The 12722-nt window shown below is 45.0% G+C and overlaps 1 protein-coding gene across 1 annotated transcript in view; it reads left to right on the forward strand.

Annotated features, from left to right (window-relative positions):
- Positions 1 to 3026: 3026 nt before the first annotated feature.
- KDR (kinase insert domain receptor) overlaps positions 3027 to 12722 on the forward strand; it is a 30908-nt gene continuing 21212 nt past the window's right edge. Inside the window, exons 1-11 of the mRNA XM_069014091.1 lie at positions 3027 to 3172; positions 4414 to 4504; positions 4993 to 5189; positions 6343 to 6467; positions 6768 to 6936; positions 8159 to 8298; positions 8494 to 8662; positions 10062 to 10173; positions 10266 to 10429; positions 11225 to 11381; positions 12473 to 12593. Coding sequence (XP_068870192.1) covers positions 3121 to 3172; positions 4414 to 4504; positions 4993 to 5189; positions 6343 to 6467; positions 6768 to 6936; positions 8159 to 8298; positions 8494 to 8662; positions 10062 to 10173; positions 10266 to 10429; positions 11225 to 11381; positions 12473 to 12593 — 1497 coding nt within the window. The 5' untranslated portion in view covers positions 3027 to 3120. The remainder of the gene's footprint in view (positions 3173 to 4413; positions 4505 to 4992; positions 5190 to 6342; positions 6468 to 6767; positions 6937 to 8158; positions 8299 to 8493; positions 8663 to 10061; positions 10174 to 10265; positions 10430 to 11224; positions 11382 to 12472; positions 12594 to 12722) is intronic.

The raw sequence follows: 12722 nt of genomic DNA on the forward strand, positions 1-12722 counted from the left end.
GTCTCTGGATAGGGAGGAGATCCCATCCTGTACTCACTGAACTACATTAATATGTTTGGCTTCTCTCACTAGCTCCCTGTGGTTCAGCATGGATAGTCTCTGGTGCAATCTGGGCTGTGCTGGATAATCTACAAGTCTGGAGGATGACACAAAGGCTGTGCAGAGATCACAGCCTAAAAGGCTGGATGAGAAAGCTGCCATCCCTTAAAGCACTGGGGTTTTGGTTTTTTAACCAGACATCTGTGTCCCATAGCTATCACAGTAGCAATATATTTACATGAATCTTTCACTTGGATTTTAGGTGACTGTCTTTCCTCTCTGCTTTGGTTGATTCTTCTCTCAGAGGTTCCCCATGGTATCTTCCAGTGAAAATCCTCTTGCAAAAGACCCACTGAAGCTCAAAATAGAAAAATCAGTTTAGCATAGTACGTATGACATCATACATCATGTATTGGTAAAGTCACCTCACATCTTTTCCAGTTCTCACTTTGCCCTAACACCTACCATTTTCAATGACACTTGGCTCTAGTTTTTATTTGATCTTCCTAGAGGATTAGTCTCACCAACACCATATAAGTAATTTGAATTAGATGAAAAGTCCTGCATCTGTTGAATGACTCTTCAGAGTAAAGTTATTTTTGTGCTTAAATGTTTACAGGGTTAGGGCTCCATTCAAAGAAGTTGCCTTCTTGTTCTCATTGGTACCACAAATGTCCCTGGTACTACCGGGATGGCAATTCATACAGTGAAGCAGCAGTTTCTGCAGCATTATTCTAGTTACCAAGATTATACTGACAGACAGGCAAAGTGCTGAAGGATTGTGTCCCATTTAGGAAGCACAGTGTAAAAATTGAGATCTCGTTGGGATCACTCAGGGAGATAAAAAAACTTTGTGCTTTTGAAATGTGCAGTTCCCTGTGGATGCACTACAGTCACAACGTGCAAGCTCCTTGCTGCCAGCTGCTCCGTTCAATGTGTGCACTCACCAGGTTTGTGTGTTTGAAGGGTCAGCCCCTCTCTTTTCTTTCCTTCCTCAGGATGCTGCAGGGGAGAAGGAGGCAGGGGACATGGCAAATGCCAAAGGGCCTGTAGAGGGCTAGCATTCATCTATCTTGGCTTAGATATGCTTAGGGCAAACAGTGGGTATTTGTTTCCATAAAGCTCAGGCACCACAATAATTTTCAACAATGAAAGCAGCCACCCCCCTCCAAACCTCTCATTTAATAGCAATGACTCTGCATGAAAACAGAGCCCAAGTGGTGTTGCAGTAAGCTGTAGCTGCACATCATCTGACTGAATTCTAGAAAAGTTACTTGTTAAAATCAAAATAGGGGCATATTCTCTACAACTGCATTTTGGAAGCTCATGTAGGAACACAGAAAGCATTAAAGTGAGCTACCAGTGATTTTACTGTGTTCTATGGATCCTGTAACAATTTCACGTAAATAGTTTTTAACTTCCTCCTACAATTTCATTTTCTTTGTTAACTACTTAAACTGCTTTTGAGTCAAACACTTCTTGCAGGTCATCCAACCCTTACTATTTTTTTTCTCTTTATAGTTAAACCCAACAAAACCAGCATCACCACAAATAAAGTTACCAAACTGGCTTTTTTAGCAGTAGGTACGTTTGGTTTTCTCTAAGTATCAGTCACTAGCACAGAAACCTTAAATGCAGCCTAGTATCAGCAAGGTCAGTAGTTGAACTCACTGCCTGAGTTCCCCAAATCACTCAGCAATACCAATAACCTGACCTGCAGTATGATGGAGGTGGGGGTATTAAGGAGGGCTGCCAATATTCTGGTTTAAGAGCTCATATGAATAGCAAGTACAGTTTTTACTTGCATGGTGCTGACTTGCTGCCACTTGAATCACATGAGTCTTATTTGACTTTTCATGGATTTTATTTGATCTCTAGGAAAACTTTGGCTTCTCCCATTCTCTGTATCTTTCTGTGAGCAACATGGGTGTAATTTCAAAGGAAATTACACTCTTTCCCCAGTACAGTAAAACAGCTGGAATTGCATTGCATGCAAAATAAAATCACTGCTTCATTAACTTAATCACTTGTGGACAAGCTCCCACACAGACTTGAAGGGAAAGAGGAAAAGGTAGCCTGTAGAGGTACATATACATATATGCATGGTTATGTACACAGCTGTGTTTTTCTATGTACCTGATTATCTACCTGTTCATGTACATACCTCTCTTTGCTGATCTATCTATCTATCTATCTATCTATCTATCTATCTATCTATCTATCTATCTATCTCCCCAAGAGGCTTTATATTATGTGCATGGATAACACATTAATAAACCATGTGTTTATTTTTCCCAAAGGACTACCTCACAAACTTCTCTTTAACAGTCACTAGTCAATACTTTTGATTAAAAGGTATAGTTCCGGTTGGGGGGTTCATTTTTGTAAAAAAATTCCAGCGTTTGGTGTGAGAAGGCAATGGCTACTGCCATGGGGAGCATCCCACAGAGCGCAGGAGGAAGGGTGGCTCTGGCAGGCTCCTGTTGGATCGCACAAGCGGTGCTGTGGCCGCTCAGGGCGGTTGGGTACATGCTACCCGACTGGGGGACTCCACGGTGGGAACTCAGTGCTGCCAGACCCTTCAACCCGGGGGTACGCTGCCAGCAGGGACGTGGCTGTGTCTCACATGGCAGTACCGCATATGGCGGGCCTTTGGGATCTTTCCTGTTGAGGGGATTTTAAGAAACCCCAAAAAAGCACGATGAAGCGCCAGAAGACGCTGAATTTTACTGCTGAGGCCCTCCTGCCGCCGAGCAGGGAGGAGGGAGAGCTCCCGGTGCTCGTCCGAAGCGCAGCATCCCGGTGGGATGCGCCGGGGGAGCCCGGGGCCGGGACGGGGGGCGGGGCTGTGCTGGGGTGGGCGGGGGCTCGGCCCCGGGCCCCTCCCCGGGCACAAGAGGGGCGGTGCCGCTCGCCGGGGTCCCGCATCCCGCCGGGCGCTGCGGGGCGTGCGGAGCGGCTCGGCTCGGCTCGGCTCGGCTCGGCTCGGCTCGGCTCGGCTCGGCTCGGCGGACGCGGCGCGGCGCGGCTGCCGTCGGGCAGAGGGCTCGCTTGGCGCCCCGCAGCCCCGGCGGCCGCGGGATGGAGCTCGGCGCGGCGCGGCTGCTGGCGGTCCTGCTGTGCCTTGCTCCCGGTAAGCCCTCGGGGAGCCCCGGCGTGCCCCTGGTCCGGTGTGTCGGGGAGCCGCGGGGTCCGGCAGCCCCGCGGGACCCTGAGGAGCGGGGGCGCGGGGATGCCCGGGTGCCGCGAAGGGCGCGGGTGCGGCTTTTCTGTGGGTTTGTCGGGGCTGCTTGAGCGGATGAGACAGTGCGAGCCGCCGGCGGGGACGGGACGCGGGCTTGCTGACCCCTCCTGTCCTGTCCTCTTGGCCTCTCCTGTCCGGCCGGCTGGTGCTGGCCCGTCGGAGAGGGCTCCCTGCCTTGGCATAGTGTCCTGCTCGCTTGGCTCCAGCATCAGCTGTCGTTTCCGAGAGCAGAATGTCCCTGGAGCCAAACGCGGGAAACCTGTCATCAGCGAAGGACCTGCTCGGAATGCGAGTGATTAAAGCACGGGGAAATGCTGGCGAAATAGGGAATGTCCCGGTCTGGCCACGCTTTCTTGTTGCCCATTGAAGCCGGCCGAGCTGTCACGGTCGGGGCTGCGGCTCGGCCCGGTGAGGCGGGATTCCTGAAGGTGATGGCAGCAGCTAGGGCGGACTGAAAATCTCTCCCTGTGGTACTCCCAAATATTGCACAAGCTGGGCTTGTGCCTCAGAGCAAGCACTGCCACCCAGATCACAGCCCCCACAAGCGTCAAGTGGCTCCGGGTGCGTGCAATACAAGCCGTTGTGCCAAGAGTTCAGTAGTAATAGAGTTCTGCCTAACTGCTTTGGAGGAGAGAGATAACCTTAGAAAATCAAGGAATAAAATACGTTCATGGGATCTCAAATTTGTGATGAGCTATTAAATAGTTTCTTCGCATAATTCATTGACCAGTAGTCTCAAAGAAGTATATTCTATTTATTATAAGAAAAGTTGGTAATCCCCAAGGGAGTGAGATCATCAAATGAAGGTTCACTTCGTTTCAATGTCCCACATCCTCTTGTTAGACCTTGAAGTTGGCAACACAAGAAAACAGGAACTCCACCCTGGCTGGCTGAATTGTAATGCTCTGCAGCTAGCTCCTGACCATCTGCCTTTGCTTCCTGTTATGACAGAGTTTTTGAACTTTTTGGGATGCGTGAAAAATCATTATTTACCCTTCGCTGCTAAGTAGGTGATGTGAAAGTGTCCATTTAAAACATGCTGCATATCCCTGTATATAATACTTTTCTGATGAGTAGCATTTACTTTGTTTATTGGGTTGATTTGAGGGGTTTCATACATGTTTTTGCAGGTTTATTTATTTCTCTGGATCAGCCAACCCTTAGCATCCAAAAAGATGTCCTCACAATAACGGCAAATAACACACTAAATATTACTTGCAGGTAAGATCAAATCTCTTCAGCATGATTTTGATGATTGGTAATTTATGTAGTGAGATGTGATCTTTCTCCTGTCATTACTCCTGTTTTCTCCCCACTCCCTTTGTGCCTTCTGCCTAACTTTCCCCTGACAAGTTTTAGAAATTATGTGGGAAGGTTGCAGCAAGAGAGAGCTGGGGAGTGTAGGGTGGCTGGGAGGAGGAGGTGTCAGCTGGGTCCTTGTGGATCCTGCTGGTGAGCCATAATCTCAACACTCTCTTCTGGGTGCTTTGTCACTTAGATTCAGCAGAATGTAAACCTCAAGTAGCTTCCTTGTAGCTGTTAACAATAGGGTGTGTATGTGAATTTGTCTACCTGGTTTGACGCTCTTTCTGTGTGACGGGGTGAAGCCCACCCCTCTTCATAGCCACAGAGGGGCTGGGGTTCACCACCAGGGCATCAGTGCTGGCACATATCACAAGTGTATGCTCCTCTAACATTTGCTTTCCCAGTGGTCAGAGACCGCTGGAGTGGTCGTGGCCAAGCAAGCAGAGCAGTGCTGAGAAGCGTATCTCGGTGACAGACTGCAGTGAGGGCCCCTACTGCAAGACACTTACTCTGAGCAAAGTCATCGGCAATGACACGGGGGACTACAAGTGCCTTTACAGGGACAACCAGGCAGCTACAACCATTTATGTTTATGTTCAAGGTAAGTGCTTACACTCTCAGGTGTCTCTTTCCCTAGCATCAAGAGAAAAAAAGGGTATCAAGTGTCGCCAAACAGTTTTGATGCTAAAATTTATTAATCCTAGAATTTTTGATCCTATGAAAATTTTTTTTTGTTTTCATGTTGAGTAATTAAATTCAGGTATGCTAGTTGCCATCAACACAAAAGCTTTCGTACCTATAATTCTGAACTTATCTGCCAAATGCAATACGTGGTCTGCTGATCTCCACCCAGAATTTAGCATACATATCTCTGCTGAGCTCTGAGCCTGTCCTCATGAATGCAGAGCTATTACTGACCTCAGCAGGAGTTTCATACGAGAGAGGATTACAGAGACTGTATATTTGTTAAAAATTACAGATCCAATCCCATGTATAATTTGTTCTGATACCATTAAAAAAACCCAGAGAAACCACCCAAACCATAAACTTCCCTACATTTGCTGACTGTGGTGGTAAAATCTATGTAGGCTGTTAGAGCTCAGTTTTCAGACTCAGGCTGCCAGTTGTGTTGGCAGCAGCGCAGCTGAGTGTCGCAGACACTGCAGAGCCTCCAGTTACACACTCAGCTTCAGTAAGTGCATTCATTGTGGCATCTGCCTTTTTGCACTGCTGGCTTCACCCTCGTCCCCATGGGCATCCTGTTTCCTTTTTATCATTAGCTTATAGTTACCACTTGGAGAAATGAGATGTAATCATGTACATGAGTTAGCTTGTTTTATAATGTCATGGACCTATTTTTTTTTTTTTGTTTTTTGGTCTGACTTTGAAAAGGATGCTGCCATCAAGGGAGCCAGTGTAACATGTCACAACTTTTAACTGATATTTCCTGTAATACTTATGCAAGGAAAGTCACACTAGGGTAAATCAGTTTTTTGCTGGCAAAAGGACCGCTGTAGCAGGAAGCCATTCTCCAAAGTGCACTCTGCTGCTGATAACTGTTTTGAGAATAATGATACTCTAAATCTGGGGGATGGGGTATCTATAAATTAGTCTCATTTTCTCAGTGCTTTATGACATAGAACATAATAAAACTGATTTGTGAAATAATAGACAGGGAAAGAAGAAAACTGGAAAAGTTTTCTCCATAATCATGTGACAAATAATACCCATTTATCTATTGAATATTATTCTAGATTACAGATCGCCATTTGTGACTTCAGTTAGTGATCAGCTTGGCATTGTATACATCACTAAGAATAAAACTGTGGTAGTGCCGTGCCTTGGAACTGTATCAAATCTCAATGTATCTCTACATGCGGTAAGGAAAAAGCCTGTTATTTTTTCAAGAGTTAGTTGAAATCACTGTGGCATAAATATGTTGCTTGAAGTATAAATATATTTCTTAAAAACTTCTTTCCATCCTTGTGAGTTTTATAGTCTGTGATTACAAGGTGAGTGCTGTACCTGTACTCGTCTGTGGCACTGCACTCTCAAAGCGTGTACTAATTCCCTGAGCTAGGATGTTAAAATGGGGGCCCTGCAGTTGTGGACAATGCTGGAGGTGACAATTCAGGGTTGTTTGATTTTTGACTATGTATTTTATCAATATTTCAAACAGAAATATCCAGAAAAGATATTTGTTCCTGATGGTAAATCCATTTCGTGGAATAATAAAAAAGGCTTCACTATACCCAGTCACTTAATCAACTATGCGGGCATGGTCTTCTGTGAAGCTAAAATAGATGATGAAAGCTACCAGTCTGTGATATACATAGTTGCAGTTGTAGGTAAGCCAAAGTTTTTTATTTCTCTATAACCAATGTTCTTTTGCTTTCTACAGCATACTGAACCAATTACATTTGGTTGGACACTAGGTTATTCAATACTGACAATGCAGCTAATGCAAAATGGATGTTGAGATTTATATCAGTTTTCTTTTAAATGCAATGTATTGTGTTCTTTCTGATTGGTCGTTGGGATAAGTGCTTCTATTTTTAGTGTTTTACATAGATGCCAGGGATTTTAATTTTTTTTTTCTGACAATGCAGACCTTTTTCCTAAAATCACTTATCCACAATGCAAGTCATAGTTGAAGGAAGTGAGAGGCAAGCATCCATCAGCAGCAGATGAAAAGAAGTTGCTCTGAAGGGGTACCAAGGGAAGGGTGGATCTGAAGGCTGCACAACGAGCTGGGTTGTCTTGTCTCTCTAAAGACCTGTGTCTTGACTCTCACAGGGTTTTATGCTTTCCTGGTATATTTTGTCAGTTGTTCATCCAACCCCAGAAATAATGTGATAATTCTGTGGAGGTTTAAGCCTGAGCTGAAACTCAGCAGCTATTTCTCCTTCAGCTGAGGACAGAGTGACCATTTAAAGTATCCAAATGGCACCAAGGCAGTCTCTCCTGGCTTGTCAGGAAGGCATAGCAGCCCTCCCCTCTTTACTCTGTGCAGAAGGCTTTTACTTCTCCACCAAATTCACAAGTCCTCACTCTGATTTGGAGGAATTTCAGAATATCTGTAGAATTTCTGCATTCAGAATACTCTGTTTTGGGGTTTTTTACTGCACAAAGTAAACTTTGGATAATTTTGCTAATGCCCCACTGTTATTCTCTATAAAGTTCTTGCTTACTGCTGGGAATGGGTATATATCTCCTTTAATTTTAGGTCTCATAAGGATAAGAAGAAGGTGTCTAAGGCAGAGGAACTGTGTGAGTCACTGTCTCTTGCTTGCTCCCCCCACTGGAGGGGCTCTGATCAAGTGCACACATTCTGCCACGTCACTGTCTGACACAGGGCTCAGCTGGGAAGTGCTCAGGGCAGGCACATCACTTCTCTTCAGGCTCCTTTGTACACCCATTATTGTGCTGCACTGGGGTATCAAGGCGCTTTTTTGTAGCTGGGGTTTTGGTTGGAGTTTTGGTGCATTCACCTGGGAAATTTGGTGCTGAGTGCCATAAAGAAAACTCTTCTTATCCCCATGTTTTATGTGTGCCTTTTTCTTCCTCTAGGGTACCGAATTTATGACCTGACGATGAACCCGCACGATGAAGTAGAGCTGGCAGTAGGAGAAAAACTTGTTCTCAATTGCACTGTAAGGACAGAGCTGAATGTGGGAATCGATTTTAAATGGGACTACCCTTCCATCAAGGTAAAGTTGTACTAACTTACAGGTGCCTTCATCACAACGCAATTTGATCTAGGTATAATGTCACTTCCCCCTTCAAAACATTGAGAAAGAAGAAGATAATATACAACGAAATTTCTGGCATATACAAGTGTGCAAAAGGTGACAGAAGGAATAACAATGACATTTCCAAACATCTCTGTCTTTTGTCTATTACAGGAAAAACGTGCCACTATTAGGGACGTAAAAACCACTGCAGGAGAAATAAAGAAGTTTGTAAGCACCCTTACCATTGACAGTGTGTCCTTAAGTGACAAGGGTCGATATACTTGTGCAGCATCCAGTGGCCGTATGAACGTGAAAAACAGCAGTTACTTTGTTATCCATGGTATGACACTGTCTGCTTCAGTTTTGTTGGTTGTTTCAGATTTGGGATTAATTACTGGGATGCAGAAGGCATCTCGATGATGAGTCAAATGACAGAAATGAACCAAACTGCAGCTACAGTATTTCTCTTGCAACTAGTATGGGATTATTTTTTTACCAGTACCTTAGTTAATAATAAGATTTTAAAGGATGCTGTATGTTACTGAAAGCTGTAGAATCCCACCAGAAAGTGGGCAGTAGCATAAACTGATGTAAGCCTCCATCCTCTTCTGCATTGACTTCCTTAAGGTCCTGTAAAACTCAATTTGGGTAGGTGGCTTTGTATAAGGGCTGCCTGTTCTCACTCTTGGTGAACTAAGGCTAGATCTTGGTGGCTCTGTGACACAAGAGTCTGGGTCAGCATGAATGAAGCTAAGAAAATAAAACTTTCAGCTTTTGCGTTATGAATAGATGAATCAAATGGAGTTTTGGTCATACGGAAATGATGCAAGGGAAACAGCTTTGGCTAAGTGAATAGATAAGTATGAGGCCACATCCTACACCCTTTTCTCAACCCCCTCTTGGGCACAGCCCCAGCTCCACTAACTTACTTACAGAAAAAAATTACCAGCATGAGAATGGCTCCTTTTTAATCACCGAGTCAGACAAAGAGGTTTATAATTTGAAGGAGACTGATTTTCCTGAGGTCTGATTTCAGGAGCCAGAATATTAATGGAACTTTTAAAAAGAATCACTATGCCCACAATAAGTTTGAAAGTTCTTTGTTTCAAGATATACTGAATTTTCTGCTGGGTCCTTTCTGTTCTGCTCTTCAGGAGCCAAAATGAGATCATGTGTTATACTGAATATACCAGATACTGAGTCTAAACCATTCTAAATCTTAGTCAAAAGGCTAATTCCGTCAAAAGGCTAATCACTGTCTTATGTCTGAACGCAAGTTTATAACTTATAACAAGTAATGTAAATAATTTCAAAGTCTCTGTGACTGCAGTGGTTCAAATACATACTTGAGAATAGTCTGAGAGTATCTAACTTTATCACACTGTAGTTTTGAATAGTCTAATTTCCTGGAATGAGTATACTGAGAGAGTTTTATGATATGTATATATGTGTATGTGTATACAGGTGTGACAGTTGGCACACTATCCTGAGAGCTGAGTCTTGTCTCTGCTCTCCAGAGCTCCTCAGTGAGGGAACTGGTCTGTTCCTCTGTGTGAAGGAAAGGACTAGGTTTTCATGATGGCATCTCTCCAGAGTCCAGTTGGGAGCCAGCTGTGCTTTACCAATGACCCATAGCCCTGTCACTAACATCTTCTTAGGTGCTAACCCAAATGGAAAGCACTTTTGCTTTGGTCCATGAGGAAGGACCATTTAGTTTAGTTCCTTTTTTTTCCCCCCAGAAAGTCCTTTTATTCATCTGGAGAAAATGGAGAATGTCGTTGAGACAAGGTTAGGTGACACAGTCAAAATTCCTGTCAAGTTTAAAGGATATCCTCCACCAGAGGCTAAATGGTAAGAACTGGGATATAATGTGTTTGAAAAAGTGAGATTTTCTTAGTTAAAGAAAATCATTAAATATTCAAAGTGCTCTGTATTTTCTTCAGGTATAAAAATGGAAAAGCCATCAATGCAAATCATACAGTTAAACTTGGCTACACATTAGTGATCACTGAAGCAACTGAAAAGGATGCAGGGAATTACACAGTTGTCCTTACAAATCCCATTAACAAGATGCAGAAAAGACATACATTTACCCTGCTGGTGAATGGTAAGTGGGGTATCAGAGGTGCCTTTCTTTCATGTGTGGATGAATTAGGCTTAATTCATCCCGTAGCTATGAAGATTTAAGTACTGAGGAAGAACAGCCTTTGAATCTCAGCCCTGGGAGGGCAGAGGTGACCTGTCTCTCCTGTCTCTAGGATGTGTCAGTCAAGAGGCTGCAGACTCTGGGTGTTGGTGTTGTGATGATACTTTGTGTGGGGTGGGTTTTCTTGTTTTGGTTTGGGTTTTTTTCTGTATATTATTCTTTGCCTGTGTGTCCTGCTCTTTTCCTGCCCTTCTTGCTGGCTGTGCTGCTGGAGTCCTCCTCCACCCCTCTCCATCCTGGTCCTGTCCCGCCTCACCCATCCTTCCTGCCCCACAGAGGCTATCCCTCCTCTTCTGCCCTGCCCTCTACAACCCTCCTCCTCCTCCCCCCCTACCTCCTCCTTTCTGCTCCCCAGGAAACAGCCTGTGCTTTGAAGACAGCAGGTCTTGAAAAGGTCAGTGAAGCTACGTGCAGTGGGATCAGGCCTGGGGAATAATGTGCATTTAATGGCTGAGAATGGTGGTGAGAGTCCAGGAACTGCATTTGAAACCATGGAGGATGGAAGGGGGATTTTGTAGGAGATCCTAAGTATCCCGATCCTCAAAGTCTTGGGCAGGTTCACTGCTTCCCCACATGTCCTTGGAGACGCTCTGTGTTGCACTCGGGGGCATGGTGTGAATTGGTCACCCTGGGTCTAATGGCATGCACGCTGGGGAGCCTTCAGCAGGAGGTGTGACCTGCTGCTCTCTCCTGCAGTGCCCCCCCAGATCGGTGAGAATGCGCTGATGGCCCCCGTGGACTCCTACAAGTACGGCTCAACACAAGTGCTCACCTGCACCATCTACGCTGTCCCACCACCCACCACCGTGCTCTGGCACTGGCAGCTGGAGGAGGAGTGCACTTTCAGCCCCCAGTGAGTGCCACATCCTTGCTATCTTCTCAGCTTAAGTAGATCTTAAGGGATGTTTGTGTTGGGTTGGGGTTTGTTTGGTGCCTCCCTCATCCAGGCTCATTACTGAGTGCAAACCCAATGGCCAGTGAAGAAAAGATTGTTGTACTTAATTTGCAGATTGCTGCAGGCAGGCTCTGCCAAGGTCATTGTTGTTGGCAGAGGCGAGGGCCACCCGCAGAGAGGATCCAGCAGTGCTGGCATGTTGCTGTCGGGCTCTCTTGAAGGGCATCTCGACTTGAGCGGGGTTTCAAATGCAGCTGTTTGCATGCCCTTCCCTCAGATCCCCCTGTGGGCTGCAGGCCCAAAACTCCATCCCAAACAGAGGAAATTTGCTGTTTATGCTAATTACGCGTCCTTGTGGTGTTTTTTTTTCTTGTGCTCAAGTGCTGAGTGTGATGGTGCTCTTTATCTGTGTGAAAGTGTATCTCAGAGGAAGTGCACTGATTGATGTTGGGGAGTGATAGAGAGAGTGCCTGACTGAGATTCACGCAGCTTCCCTTATCTGGGCCTGCCATAAGCCCAGATTTCCTTTAAAAAAAAAAAAGGCCAGGGACTAAAAAAAAAAGCATTCTTCTTTCCTGTTGTTGTTTTTAAAATGATTCCACTAGTTTCTTCCTTTGGTGCCTGGTTGCTTCCTACACAATAGCTACTGTCCTCAAGAAATTCTTGTAGGGAGTTCAGTGATTTCTATGTCTCTCTGTCTTCCTTTGAACTAAATCAACTTGGATCATCCATTTATGAATGGAGGTTTGTTCCCAGAATAGCTGCTTTCCTCCAACCATCCCGACTGAGCTGACACAGGCAGATTAATTAGGAAATTCACCTTTAGGCTTGGGGGTCCTTTACTTTGAAGAGCATGAAGGTGTCAGGATATAGGGTGAAATTTAATAGAAATACTTCCAGAAGCATATGCTTCCCTCACAGATGCAAGCTGTGGCCGGTGATGCATCTGACTTACAGATACCTGCATATTATAAGGAGAATCCAAAATCACTCTCTTGAAGGGCAAATATTCCTCCTATCTAATGCATATGTGTCTACTTACATTTCAGGAAGGTTCGCTCAGGAGCCAATCCATATGCATGCAAGAAATGGAAAGCGATCTCAGAGAGAAAGGGTGGGAATCAGGTTGAAATTAAGCACCGGGTCGTTACTATTGCTGGGAAAACAAAGGTGAGCAGAGTTTCTTTTCACTTGGCTGGGGATGATTAACCCTGTTCAGCAGTCCACGTATCTGGAAATACATCACTAGAGATGAGACTCTTTTCACCTATTGTTAAGCTCAGGGATCTACTCTCAGCT

Source organism: Aphelocoma coerulescens, chromosome 4 (genome assembly GCF_041296385.1).
Source record: "Aphelocoma coerulescens isolate FSJ_1873_10779 chromosome 4, UR_Acoe_1.0, whole genome shotgun sequence".
NCBI classification, from domain to species: Eukaryota; Metazoa; Chordata; class Aves; order Passeriformes; family Corvidae; genus Aphelocoma; species Aphelocoma coerulescens.